At 44.6% G+C, this 14,751-nt stretch overlaps 1 protein-coding gene across 8 annotated transcripts; it reads left to right on the forward strand.

Moving 5' to 3' along the window:
- Window positions 1-50: 50 nt before the first annotated feature.
- On the forward strand, window positions 51-14,611 carry Dhc62B (Dynein heavy chain at 62B). 8 transcript variants are annotated; one of them, XM_034319606.2, is made up of 29 exons: window positions 51-276; window positions 358-540; window positions 617-990; window positions 1,180-1,426; window positions 1,517-1,918; window positions 2,065-2,275; window positions 2,334-2,607; window positions 2,707-3,087; window positions 3,145-3,238; window positions 3,295-3,449; window positions 3,590-3,875; window positions 3,935-4,096; window positions 4,145-4,356; window positions 4,416-4,533; window positions 4,821-5,061; window positions 5,123-5,369; window positions 5,442-8,622; window positions 8,695-9,296; window positions 9,364-9,650; window positions 9,717-9,970; window positions 10,039-10,335; window positions 10,436-10,931; window positions 11,029-11,774; window positions 11,833-12,186; window positions 12,397-13,021; window positions 13,146-13,392; window positions 13,462-13,867; window positions 13,934-14,197; window positions 14,261-14,611. In XM_034319606.2, exons 1-29 carry the CDS (start codon window positions 157-159, stop codon window positions 14,609-14,611), a joined length of 11,817 nt encoding a protein of 3,938 aa, XP_034175497.2. In that variant the 5' UTR covers window positions 51-156. The 8 variants fall into 8 exon arrangements, with proteins under 8 accessions (XP_034175497.2, XP_034175499.2, XP_034175500.2 ...); XM_034319608.2 differs by having other exon boundaries at window positions 3,590-3,815; XM_034319609.2 differs by having other exon boundaries at window positions 13,934-14,075; window positions 14,261-14,516.
- Window positions 14,612-14,751: the final 140 nt, after the last annotated feature.

The raw sequence follows: 14,751 nt of genomic DNA on the forward strand, positions 1-14,751 counted from the left end.
TCCCGCCATGCCGCCATATTTGATTACTTTCGATCGATCGATTCGCGAAAAACAATTGCCAATTCGCTTGGTCCGACTCCGTCTATCAACCGAAAAGTTTTGCGTTCGCGTTGAAACATAATTTACGTGCAATTAAAATAAAAGCAATTAACAAAAATGACGGATACGATGGAAAGTGGAACTATGTCCAGCGAAACGGTCTTGACCCATAATTTAAGCGGTCAATCGGAATTTAAAGAATTTCTTAAGAGGTCGAACGCTTTTAGGTTACAAACGGTATATTTTCACGGTTTATTTTTTTGTTGAATCGTTGTTAATTCCATTACGCGTATTGTATGTCAAAATATTTTTTTCAAGGTTGACACCGAAGAAATGCGCGACGTATTAAAATCAGTAATCGCTAGAACGAAGATCGAACACGAGAAAAAAGGGAACAAGTGTCAAACGACTCGCAAGTGTCGATTACAACAGCCTCAGAGTTTCTATTTCGAAAAGCTGAAAGAGTTTGCGAACAAATTACCCTCGAATACTCTTCTACTTGTATGCGAGATTTCAAAATGCGCGCGAATATTCGCAATCGAAATATTTCTACACGATTCGATATTACGTCGTTTAGGAGTGGGAGAACAACATACGCAATTTAGTGACGCCCAGTCTTCGAAACAAATATGCGGGTATTTTTGAGGAACAAATGGAAGAAACCAAAAGACGTTATTACGAAGCGATGCACGATGCAACTGTGAAACAAGTGGTAGCGATCGAATGTCAAGAAACGTGTAACGAGGATTTGAAAGGATTCCCGCCGTTTAAGCTAGCCGGCCGGACAGATCTGTATCCTAAGTATTTGAAAAATCGTTGCGCGGTAAAAAGACAATATTATCTACCCCATAGATTGATGAGGAATATTGTTGCTAAAACGTACACCCTGATGCCACGATGGATTTGCGATTTCGGACGTTATCGGAAGCTTGGTTATCTTGATTTTAACAGGTTGTATATTTGAATTCCTACAAGCGTTGCGCATGCGTATGCGCATGTGCATGTGCAATCGCGATGTCGCGAATTTTCACATTCGCGCCATGTTTGCAATGAATTTTATCCATTCACTTATTACATAAGCGTACAAACGAAACGTACAATTAATGTTCAACACATTTAACATTTTCTGGAACGTTTAAGATTCTTGGATTTGGTGGAAACGGATACGAAAAAAGGCGCTCTCGCAGTGAGCAGTGGCTACTATGGTGACATCGTGCGACTTATCTCTCAACCGCGCTATCTTCACGACGTACCTCCACCCTCGATGCGACCGTTCCTCAACTGTGCAAATAATCTGCTCGGCCTTCAAGTGGAAACATGCATGATAAACACCATCGTATATCTACTTGAAATCTTAAATGACCCGCACACCGTACCATTACTAAAAGTATACAACTTACACGCTTTATTGATCAATATGAAAACTACCCAAAATTGAATTTTATCCATCGTTTAAAGAAATATTTTATCTTTGCAGGTGCAATTAAAATGCGAGAACAACGAGTTGTTTCTTAGCCCAACGTTGCATGAAATTTACATGGCATTCCGCACTATTGTTGGAAATATCGGTAACATTGGTCAACAATTACCGCCGTTAGATTCATGGGTAGGCGTGAAAATCGATCGCGCCTACATCAAAGTCGTTTTACCTGAATGGTATCTGGAAGAAACTCATCAACGGCTCGCTGAAGTTCTACAACATACTTTTCAACCCTTAAACGATTACGTCGACGAACTACGTGAGAAGTTCAAAGTTGTTTTCGATCCGGGAACACACAAAAACATTACCACTTACACAGTTGGTACAGGGCACACTTTCCAAGAATGCGTGGCCAAGGTGGAAGATTTTAATCGATTTATCCGAGATATAAACGGCATGGTAATTAATACGATCGAGTAATAAAATTATTGGAGCGAAGCTCCGCTATTAAACGATTGGTCGCGATTTTTGTGATTTTTTTGTGAGGGTAAACATTTTTCAAGCTCCCAAACTCTAATTAACTAATCGAGAAATACATTTTCCAGCTGGATCACGAGTACTTTCCCACGGGAACGATTTACCAGGTGGATGCGAAAGTAGGTCTTCTCCATTACACGGGACAGGTGCGCGAATTAATCATCGAGGAACTCATTAAAACTCATTGGAACTACAACACTGAAATTTGCAACGCGTTCGAAGACATAAGAGAACGAGCCTTGAACGTGCCCACTACTACCAAAGAATTACTAGAATTGGGTAAATTTTCTGTCGAATAATCTAGGGTTGAAACAAAAAAGAAACGCTTCCATTTTAGGCGAATACATGTTAATGGCTGCATCGACGTTGATGAAGGCGCTGGAAGAGAAAATCACTGTGTCGTTGCGCATGCTGGCTTCGTTGATCGAAATGACTGCATTGTCCAAAGATCACATAGAGTTAAATAATACCACTGTACATTGGCTAAAGCGGATAAGACCGATATTCGAACAAAACAGCGCGGTGTACGAACAAACGAAGTACGAGCTGGAGGAGAAGCTTCATAGAAAGGTCGAGAGCTTGAACGCGGACGTTGAAAGTATGTTTCCTAGGTGAGTTGTTCGGCTAGGAATTAACTGCTCTTTTCGGCCGATAGAACTAATCCTTTCCAATCCTTAGATTATCTAACTGTTAGAATGACTGTTACACAGATTAGAAATAATGAACGATATGAACGACGCGAATCGAATACACGAGTACATAGAATACATGCGAAAATTCGCGCGGGACTTGGATCGCGCGGACGAGAGGGTGACGTGGATCAACGAAGAGGAGAAGCTTTTCCAATACGCTGTCTCTCAGTATCCGCGCATCAAAGAGCTGAAAGAGAACATAATGCCGTATTACGATCTGATTTACCGCGGCTTTCAGTGGCAAAGACACCGCGACGTTTGGTTGGATGGGCCGTTCGAGTATCTCGACTCGAACGTGATCGAAAACAAAACCACCGAATACTTCACCGATTTCAATAAGATCAATAAACAGTACAAGACGAAAATCAAAATGGAACTCGCAATGAGTTATCCTTATTGGTAAGGTTGTATAAGATCGTATGCGTCGTGAGATAAGACAGTAATTATTTTTCTTAGTTTCATCGGATCGCCGGACGATCCGGATCCGTTTCAACAACCAGCGCCTCTGAACCTCTGTAATCAGCTTATCGAGAATGTGAAATGGTTCAAGGTAAATTGTCCGCATTGTTCCTTGGAATAATTTTTTATTCTTATTTCTTTATGCAGTATTATATACCGCTGTTGGCGGTGTTCCGGAATCCTGCTTTGCGGCAGACCCACTGGGACGATATGTCGGTTATAGCTGGCTTCGATCTTACCCCCGACGCTGGAACGACCTTTCGAAAGATTCTAAAAATGGACTTGATGGACGATTTAGAAAAGTAATTATAAGTTCACCATTATAATTTTAATTTAATTAATTTTTAATTATAAAACTATTATTTATTCAAAAGTAATTTTTACGCATGAAATTTTCCAAGACAGGAACATAACGCGTACAACGATCTCCTGCTCGTTTTAGGTACGAAATGATAAGTACAAGCGCAACGAAGCAACTGATGCTCGAAGAGTTGCTAGCGAAGTTGATCAGCGAATGGGACGACGTGATATTTACCACCGTACAGTACAAAGACTCCGGGGTAAACATTTTAACGCAACTGGACGATATTCAAGCCCTGTTGGAGGAGCAGATCGTAAAAGTCCAAGCGATGCGTGGATCAGCGTTCGTCAAACGTATCGAGGAAGAGGTGAAAGAATTCTACGCTCTCTTACTTCGGATGCGATCGACGATCGACGAATGGACCAAAGTACGCTCAAAGTCTTCCACAGAGGCGCCTAAACTCTAGCCACCTGTCTCGTTATTCAGGTACAAGTGCAATGGATGTATTTATTGCCGATCTTTTCGAGCAAAGATATCGTGGCGCAATTGCCCGAGGAGGAAATACTGTTCGTTCAAGTGGACAGAATATTTCGTAGCGCGATGACCGGCGTCTCCAGGGATCCTCGCGTCCGAGAAACAGCCGGCTCTGTAAGTGAACGCTTTCAACGCAGCGTCGAGATCGAGGCGTGCTTTTAGGTGGGTCTTTTAGAAATCATGACGGAAGCGAACATCTTAATGGAAAAAGTCAACGACGGGGTGTTGAATTACTTGGAGAAAAAGAGACTATACTTCCCGCGTTTCTTCTTCTTGAGTAACGACGATATGCTGGAAATACTCTCTGAAACGAAGGAACCCCTTCGCGTACAACCGCATCTTCGAAAATGCTTCGAGGGAATAAATAAATTGGGGTAAATTGTGTTAAATCATCAAAGCAGCAAGAACAATCTCGACGAATTTCTCTTTATAGATTCAGCGACGAAATGGAGATATATTCGATGTTCAGCGAGGATGGCGAAGAAGTAAACGTGCAGGAGCAGATCTCGACCGCTGCAGCGAGAGGTTGCGTGGAACGCTGGCTCGTTCAAGTAAAAAATCACCACAATTTTACTTAGTTCCTTTTATTATCCCCTTGAGTGTTGAATATTTCTTGGCGAAGCTCTCCTAGTACTTTTTCGCTAGTGTGAACTACCCAAAAGTGAACGCCCTCTCCAACATCACAGCTAATATTAATATTACAGTAGACTCTCGTTATATTGCCGCGGTGAGGATAAACATTTTTCAAGCTTCCAAACTATTCATTGACAATTTTTACATTTATTATACATCGATAGCACTCAAAGGGTTATTACCGAGCATTATTCGTGTTTGTCAGGTCGAGGAACAAATGGTGAAATCTATACGACACGAAATCCTGATGAGCTACCTAGATTACGAGGTGAACAAACGAAACGTATGGGTGCTTATATGGCCCGGTATGGTCGTTCTATGCGTCGCGCAAATTTACTGGAGCATGCAAGTTCAAAACAGCCTTATGACTCGTATAGCTTCGACGATGGAAACGTTGCATTCGAAACTAAGAAATCAAATCTTAGACATGGTGGAGCTGGTTAAAGGTAGTATAACTTTGAAAATTCAGGTTTGGAATCGTTACACGCGAGTTTGATCTGTACGCAGGACAGTTGTCGAAACAAAATCGAACCACGTTAAACGCTCTAATCACGCTTGACGTTCACGCGATGGACGTGGTGAAAATGCTGATCGACAAAAAGATCAGAAGCGAACTGGATTTCGAATGGTTATCGCAGCTTCGCTACTACTGGGAAGACGACGTGTTTGTTAGAATTATTTACACGGCGGTGTCCTATGCGTACGAGTATCTTGGAAATTGTCCTCGACTCGTTATTACCCCTTTAACTGATAGGTATGGATTCGTACGATGTACGAATTTTCACTTCGCTTTCGTCGAATCTTCATCGTTTAAACTTTCTCGTAGATGTTATCGCACGTTAATCGGCGCGTACTCGTTGCACCTGAACGGAGCGCCGGAAGGTCCTGCCGGTACCGGAAAGACGGAAACGACGAAGGATCTGAGCAGAGCGATCGCCGTTCAGTGTGTAGTATTCAACTGCTCCGAGGGACTCGACTATAAGAACATGGGGAAATTCTTCAAAGGTCTCGCCTCGTGTGGCGCGTGGTCCTGCTTCGACGAGTTCAACAGAATCGAGCTCGAAGTGCTATCGGTAGTCGCGCAACAAATCCTCTGCATCATCCAAGCCGTACGCGGTAAACTGGAAACGTTCGTGTTCGAAGGTACCGAACTGAGATTAAATCCATCCGTTTACGTTTGCATCACGATGAATCCCGGCTACGCGGGTCGCACAGAGCTGCCCGATAATCTTAAAGTACTCTTCCGAACGGTGGCGATGATGGTGCCCGATTACGCCATGATTGCCGAGATATTCCTCTACTCGTCCGGCTTTGGCACCGCTCGAGAGCTCTCCACAAAAATCGTCACAACGTACAAGCTCTGCTCCGAGCAACTCTCCACGCAATCTCATTACGATTACGGTATGCGAGCTGTGAAGACTGTCTTAACGGCTGCTCAAAACATCAAGCTACAATTTCCCGAGGAGAACGAGTCTGTCTTGTTGCTTCGATCCGTCATCGACGTGAATCTACCGAAATTCTTGGCTCACGACGTTCCGCTCTTCCAAGGCATAGTCTCCGATTTGTTCCCCGGCCTGGAGCTTCCCTCGCCTAGTTACGACGTCCTGCTAAGAGCTGTTCGAGAGATAGCACGGAAACGGAATCTGCAACCGGTGGATGGTTTTCTATTGAAGATCATCCAGACGTTCGAGATGATGATCGTCCGACACGGATTCATGCTGGTCGGCGATCCTTTCGGCGGGAAAACTTCTGTCCTCTACACTCTGGCCGATGCTCTAACCTTGATGGACGAATGGGGCGAGAAGAATGGAGCAACGACCAAGTATTTCACTATCAATCCGAAATCTATAACCTTAGGACAATTGTACGGTTTCTTCGATCCGGTCTCCTCCGAGTGGACCGACGGTGTCTGCGCGGTTGCCTTCCGAAGGTACTGCACCGAGGATACTCCCGACAGGAAATGGATCATTTTCGACGGGCCGGTGGACGCCGTTTGGATCGAGAACCTCAACACCGTGCTCGACGATAACAAGAAACTCTGCTTAACCTCCGGCGAGATAATGCAAATGTCCGGCGTAATGTCGATGATCTTCGAAGCGATGGATCTTTTTCACGCCTCCCCCGCTACCGTCTCCCGTTGCGGCATGATTTACATAGAACCACGGGTCCTAGGCTGGAAGCCGTTCTTTCGATCCTGGATGAACAACTTAAACCCAGCTTGGTCGCAGGATAACAAAGAATACATCCAGCAATTGTTTTACTGGCTGATCGATCCTTGTTTGGAGTTCATCCGAAAGCAATGCCGCGTCACCATGAACGCCGGACAAATCCATCAAGTCGTATCAACCATGCATCTATTCGAGATGTTCATGGAGGACGCGGTCGAGCAGAATCCAAAGACTTTCGATCAATTCGTTTTACCTTGGTTACAGGCGACCATGTTGATGTCTATTGTCTGGGGTGCAGCCGGTACATTGAGCTACGATTCTCGCTTGAAATTCAACGATTATTATCTGACCTTCTGGAAGAACGAGCAGAAGGGACATCCGCTTCCAGAGTTTCTCGTCGATGCGTTAATTTCTATTCCAACCGAAGAGCCGATACACGATTGCTTTTACACGTATCGTGGTCGAGGTGCTTGGAGACGGTTCGCCGACGTGGCAAGGCAGCAAGAACTTCTGGAGACCGAGAGTATCGTTCAACTGATGGTCCCTACCATCGATACCGTCAAGTATCAAACGTTGTTCCTTATGCACGTGCAACACCGGAAACGTTTCCTTCTGTACGGTGAAACAGGCACTGGGAAAAGTTTCTACATAAAGGATCTGATCATGAACAGATTGAGCGAGAAGGAATACCTACCGAATTTCGTAACGTTCACGCCTAACATAACTGCCGCACAGACGCAGGAACTAATCGTCCTGAAATTGTACAAAAGACGGAGGAATCAGTTCGGTCCTCTGGCTGGCACACAGTGCATCGTCTTCATCGACGACGTGAACATGCCCGCGAAAGAGATGTACGGCTCCCAACCGCCCATCGAACTCCTTCGTCAGTTCTTCGATCACAAGGTTTGGTTCGATCTGAAGAAACCAGAGATTATACACATCTACGACACCATGTTCGTCTGCGCGATGGCACCTCCAGGTGGTAGCAGACAGGAAGTCTACCAAAGGTTCTTGCGACACTTCAATCTATACAGCATCAGCAATTTCTCCGAGGATACTGTTACTCGAATATTTACGAATATAGCGTTCGTAGGATTGCAAAGAAACGGTTTCACCACTGCGGTGATGGGGACCATCATGGACATCGTACGCGCCACGCAGAATATTTTTCAGAACGCTCGAGCGGAGCTCAGACCGACCCCGACGAAGTCTCACTATTTATTCAATCTCCGTGATTTCGCTCGCGTGATCACTGGGTGTACAATGATCAAAGAGGAATCCGTCGAGTCCAAGACGGATTTCACGAGACTCTGGGTCCACGAGATTCTAAGGGTGTTCGGGGATCGACTGGTGGATCAAGACGACAGGCAGTGGCTCTTCTTGAAGATCAAGGAAGTAGTTAGCGGTAATCTGAAGGAGTCGTTCGACTCGGCGTTCGATTACCTGCCGAAATTCAAGGATCAATTAACGGAGGAAAGTCTACGGAGTCTGATATTCGGGAATTTCATGGACGTCGACACGATTCCCACCGATCGTCGTTACGAAGAGGTGAAGTCGATGGACGAGTACACCGAAGTGGCGATCTCCTATCTGGAAGACTATAATCTCACTCATAGACGCAAGATAGATATCGTTCTCTTCCGTTACGCTCTGGAACATCTCGCGAGGATTTGTCGTATACTGGTGATCCCTTGCGGGAGCTTGTTGATGGTCGGCGTGGGTGGATCCGGAAGACAGTCGTTGACCAAATTGGCGTCCAGCATGGTCGGTCACGGTCTGTTCCAGCCGGAGATCGGCAGCACCTATGGCGTGCAAGAATGGCGAGACGATATAAAGAAGGTTCTTTATTTAATTTTAATTAATCTCCAAGCTATTTCTTGCCTAACGCCTAAAAACCTATTCTTTTTCCAGGTCCTCACGAACTCCGGTGGCGCGGGCAAAGATCACGTGTTTCTCTTAACCGAAGGACAAATCAAAAGCGAGATCTTCCTGAACGACATAGACAGTTTGTTAAATTCCGGCGAAGTTCCGAATCTCTTCACCATCGAGGAGAGGCAAGAGCTCATCGAGGCGACGCGGCTAGCCGCTCAAGGCGGTAATCGTAACCTGGACATATCGGTCCTGTCGGTGCTGGCTTACTTCGTGAACCGATGCAAAGAGAAACTGCACATCATGCTCTGCTTCAGTCCCATCGGCGACAGTTTCCGAATCAGGCTTCGACTCTATCCTAGCTTGGTGAACTGTTGCACCATCGACTGGTTCGACGTATGGCCGGAGGATGCTCTGGAACAGGTGGCTCTACGCAGCACAACTGACATCAACATCGAGGAACAGGTGAAGATAAACGCGGTGGTTGCCTGCAAATACTTCCACGTTTGCGCGAAAGACGTGAGCACGAGATTTTATAACGCCACCGGTAGGAAAACGTACGTCACCACCGCGGGATTTCTGGATCTTATACGAACGTACGCAGAATTGATGGAGGAGAAGCAGCAGGAACTCATACTTGCAAGGTACGACGATACGACGCGACGATAAAGAACGTGAATAAAGTGTAATTTTCTTTTTTTTGCACGATAGAGATCGATACATCAGCGGACTGGATAAACTGGAGTACGCGGCCCAACAAATTGGCCAAATGAAGATAACTCTTTCGCGGTTGAGACCTCAGCTCGAGGCGTCTGCTAAAGAGACGACTGAGACGATGAAGAAAATCGAGACCGAAAATGTGAGCGTGGCGAAAGCGAGGCTGTTGGTGAAGAGGGACGAAGACATGGCGAACGTTCAGGCTGAAGTCGCGAAGAAGTTGAAGACGGAATGCGAAGCTGATCTTGCGGAGGTTCTTCCTGCTTTGGACGACGCGATAGGTATACGAGCGTTTATCATCTCTCGTGATTCATTTTCATTAATCGTTATTCATTTTCGATTGTTAGCCGCTCTGAACACTTTAAAGCCAGCCGACATAGCCGTCGTAAGGACGATGAGAAGCCCTCCCGCCGGAGTGAAGCTCGTAATGGCCGCTGTGTGCGTGATGTTAGCTATACCTCCCGCTAGAGTCGAAGATCCTACAACTGGTAAAAAGTTCAACGACTACTGGGGACCTAGTAAACGTTTGTTAGGCGACATAAGGTTCTTGGAGACCTTACGGCAATACGACAAAGACAATATCCCCGCCAACATAATACACGTATCCGTCTTCTTCTTCTGTTGTCCGCTCGCTCGGGACAGTTCTTAACGAATTTGATGTATCCGCAGGAAATCAAGACGACCTACCTGACGAATAAAACCTTTGAACCAAAAGTGGTAGCGAGAGCGTCGTCAGCGGCCGAAGGGCTGTGCAAATGGGTGAGAGCGATGGTTTTGTACGACGAGGTAGCGAAAGTTGTAGGCCCGAAGAGGATGAAACTCGACGACGCGCAAAGGGACTACGAGAACACCATCAAGTTTCTCAACGAGAGACGCGAAATGCTCGCCAAGTTGACCGAGAGACTCGCTGTTCTTCATCAAAGTTTGCAAGCGATTCTCGAGAAGAAAATTCAACTGGAGAACGAGGTAATATGTCGCGATCGCTGCTTCTCTTTCTTGTTTCATGTTTACCTGAAAAATTATAGTTTATTCATTGAAACTATCATTTCTCTGTGCGTCGATTTAGGTAGCAAACTGCAGGAACAAGCTGATTCGAGCGGAGAAATTAATCAGCGGATTAGGAGGAGAAAAAGATCGTTGGATGACGGCCGCAGCGAATTTACAAATGTCTTACGATTCTTTACCAGGCGACATTTTAATTTCCTGCGGTATGATCGCGTATTTAGGACCGTTCACCACCGCCTATCGCGAAGAGAGCCTGCTGAAATGGATGAGCCACGTTAAAAACTTGAAGATACCTTGCACCGATAATTACGACTTCGTCCAGGTACTTGGTACCGAGATAAAGATTAATTCTTGGAACATATTCGGTCTGCCGCGGGATTCCTTCTCCACCGAGAACGCCATCATCATGGACAATTCTAAACGCTGGAGTTTGTTCATCGATCCTCAGAGCCAAGCGAACAAATGGATTCGGAACATGGAGAAGCAGAACAAACTGGAAATTGTCAAATTAACAGACGCCAATTACATGAATGTTATAGAGCGTGCTTTGGAGTACGGTACTTGAAACTTTTTTCCTTAATCACAGTAGCAGTAGTAGTAGTAGTTTATTTATTTATTTCCCAATGGGATTACAATTGAATTCCTTAATCACAGGCAAACCGGTACTGATAGAAAACGTCGGGGAGGAGTTAACGCCACCCCTCGATCCGATATTGACCAAAGCGATATACAAATTGGGCCCCTTGTGGCACATCACCCTCGGCGAGAAGGTGATCGAATATAATTTGCGATTCAAATTGTACATCACGACGAAGCTGCGGAATCCGCACTATCTGCCGGAGGTCTTCAACAAGGTGACCATCATCAATTTCGCTTTAACCATCGACGCGTTGGAGGATCAACTGTTAGGTATCGTGGTGGCGAAGGAGAGGCCCGATTTACAAGAGAAACGAGAATACTTGATTATCCAAAATGCGGCGAATAAGAAAGCCTTGAAGCAAGTCGAGGACAATATACTGAAGACCCTGTCCGCGTCTGGTGCGAGTATCTTAGAAGACGAGGAAGCGATAGAGATTCTGGACTCGTCGAAACTTTTGTCGGCTGATATATTGAAGAAACAATCCAGCGCGAAGAAGACGGAAGTACAAATCGAAAGGTTCCGTTTGAGTTACAGGCCGATCGCTATACACAGCGCTGCTCTTTATTACACTATCACCGATCTACCCAACATCGATCCCATGTATCAGTATTCTTTGAGCTGGTTCATTAATTTGTACGTGACGTCGATCGACACCGCGAACAAAAGCAACATCCTCGAGAGGAGGCTCATGTTTCTGCGGGAAACTTTCACCTATAATTTGTACCAAAACGTTTGCAGATCGTTGTTCGAAAAAGATAAGGTAAATCGTAAGAAGAGTTATTCCATTTGAAATAACGAGTCAATTTTTTTCTCTTTAGCTCCTGTATTCGTTCGTCCTGTACGTGACGATTTTACTGTCGAAAAATGCGATCACGCAAGAAGAGATAATGTTCTTCTTAACCGGAGGTGTCGCCCTGGCTGCCATTCCGGGCAATCCAGCGCCAGCTTGGCTTCCAGATAAATCCTGGGCCGAGATTTGCAGATCCAACGTTTTATCGAGTTTCGCCAAGTTTCAGCAAAGTTTCCTTGACCATCTAAGCGACTGGAAAAATTATTATGATTTATTGAATCCAGAAGACTCGCCGTTACCACATCCTTGGGAGGCAGTTTTGACTCCCTTTCAGAAGCTGATCGTTACGAGAATAATCAGAACCGATAAAGTGATGATTATGGTAAGGATAAGGAGAAATATAGATTATTTTAGGATATGACCTGGGTGAGTAATTTATTACTAATTTTAATGATAAGATTATAATTGATGTGTAAGAGGGAAAAATAACCCTCTAGCTTCAAGGGCTAGGAAAATGTCCCTGCATTAGCCTTGAGTTCGGTCCCGGAAAATTCCTGGAATATTTTTCATCTTACAACGAAAATCATTGCAGATACAACGATTCGTGAAAGCTGGAATGGGTCTGAATTTCATCGTACCTCCACCGTTCGACATCTCCAAGTCCTTCGCCGATTCCAGCTTCCTGATACCGTTGATCTTCATCTTGTCACCTGGTTCCGACCCAATGGAAGCGCTAACGAAATACGCCGAGAGTACCAACTTCACCGACAGGTTTGAGTCGATCTCGCTGGGCCAAGGACAAGGGCCGATCGCTGAAAAATTGATAATAAAAGCGCAGAGCGACGGCGAGTGGGTGTGCTTGCAAAACTGTCACTTGGCGGCCTCTTGGATGGCAACTTTGGAGAGCATCTGCGAGAAACTTGACCCATCGAACACGCACTCCAACTTCCGCCTTTGGCTAACCAGTTATCCTTCGGAACACTTTCCGATCACCATCTTGCAAAACGGCGTTAAAATGACCAACGAACCGCCTACGGGGTTGCAAAATAACATCATGAGGTCGTACAAGGCCGAGGCAGCAAGGGATCCGGATTTTTTCGACACCGATCCAAGAAAGAAGCGTGCGTACTCCAAGTTGCTTTACGCTTTGTGCTTCTTCCATGCCGTGGTCCAGGAAAGACGGAATTATGGCGCGCAGGGATGGAACATCAGATATGGTTCGTTTCTTTAACCCTTTCGCTACTAGCAGCCTGTCTGCATGTCTTTCGCCCGTCGTAGCGAAAGGATTAATTATCCATATTTAAGTACACATGGTTCATCAGGTGACTCGATTTCTCGCAGGTTTCAATGAATCCGATCTTCAAATATCCGCCCAACAGCTTCAACTATACGTGAACGGTTACAAAGAGGTACCCTTCAAAGCGATCGTATATTTAACCGGCGAATGTAATTATGGCGGAAGGGTCACCGACGACAGAGATCGAAGATGTTTGAACACGATATTGCAAGATTTCTACAACCAAGATGTAATTACCGATGCTAATTATTCTTTCGCGGATACCGGACCCGAATATGCTCTACCAAAAAGGTATTTGTTTCTCTCTCTGTCCATCTGTTTCAGACAGAAAGATATTAATACGCATATTATAATACTTAGACACGAATACGAGGATTATATTAAACAAATTCAAGGAATTCCTCTGAATCCACCGCCAGAAGCACTGGGACTACATATGAACGCAGGCATTACGCGGGATCTTGAACTAGCAAATGATTTCTTTCAGTCCATGATGTTAATCCGAGGAACGGTCACGGTGGGTGATACTTCTAAGCAGGACGAAATGCTGTTGAGTATGAAGAAAGATATATATAAACGAATGCCTGAATTATTCGACATCGAGGAGGCGCAAAAACTGTATCCCGTTATGTACATGGAATCTATGAACACGGTTCTGATACAAGAACTGGAAAGATACAACACTCTTTTACGCGAAATACGACAGTCCCTCGTGTTGCTGGAGAAAGCGGTGAAAGGGTTGATAGTGATGACACCTGCGATAGAAGTAACATGAGAAACCTTGATTATTTACCAATATGTAGTTACAATATAATCTAATTTATGATTGTAGATTCTAGCCGTTCATATATTACACGCGAGGATACCACCATCTTGGGTAAAAGCGTGCGCCTATCCAACTTTAAAACCATTGCCAAACTTCATCAATGACTTTTTGCTTCGATTGAACTTCTTTCGGAAATGGTTGACGAATGGTATACCGCAGACGTTTTGGATATCCGGATTCTCGTTTGTCCATGCTTTTCTTACGGCAACGATGCAAAACTTTGCAAGAAAATACAAAATACCTATCGACAAAATTGATTTCGATTTTCAGGTTTTCATTATTTTTTAAATTATCTAACGTTATCGGTAGAGTAAAAGTTTCTTTGATTTTTAGGTACTTCCTATCCGCGATTCAGAGACTGCGCCCACGGATGGCGTTTACGTTTATGGAATGTATTTGGCGGGCGCGAGATGGGATCTAACAAGCATGTTACTTGCTGAAAGTCATCCAAAAATCCTCTGGGATCTCATTCCAATTATTTGGATGAAACCGTGCGAAGTAAATTTGCTTTATATAAATGAACGCTACCAATGCCCCCTTTACATAACTTCGGCTCGTTATGGTGTTCTCAAAACAACTGGACACTCAACGAATTACGTGATATCCATTCTTTTGGATACCGACCGTCCTGTAAAACATTGGATTAAAAGAGGGCTGGCTCTACTTTGTCAACTCGACAATTAAATATTGCTTAGACTATTCGCTTTTTATATCTCAAATTAAAAGATATATACATGTATATATTATGAAAATCATATGGTGTAGGATTGCAATGATTATTCGCGATTTTCTGAGATAGAGTCTTTTATTGTAATAGAGCTTTG

The sequence above is a fragment of the Osmia lignaria genome, chromosome 13, assembly GCF_051020975.1.
Source record: "Osmia lignaria lignaria isolate PbOS001 chromosome 13, iyOsmLign1, whole genome shotgun sequence".
Lineage (NCBI taxonomy): Eukaryota > Metazoa > Arthropoda > Insecta > Hymenoptera > Megachilidae > Osmia > Osmia lignaria.

Bases quoted from the DNA above. Each gene is read 5' to 3' on its own strand.
- Dhc62B (XM_034319606.2), top strand. From the start codon at position 157: ATGACGGATACGATGGAAAGTGGAACTATGTCCAGCGAAACGGTCTTG. The intron at 2,608-2,706 runs GTGAGTTGTTCG...ACTGTTACACAG, and splicing joins GTTGAAAGTATGTTTCCTAG to ATTAGAAATAATGAACGATA. The intron at 9,651-9,716 runs GTATACGAGCGT...TTCGATTGTTAG, and splicing joins TGCTTTGGACGACGCGATAG to CCGCTCTGAACACTTTAAAG.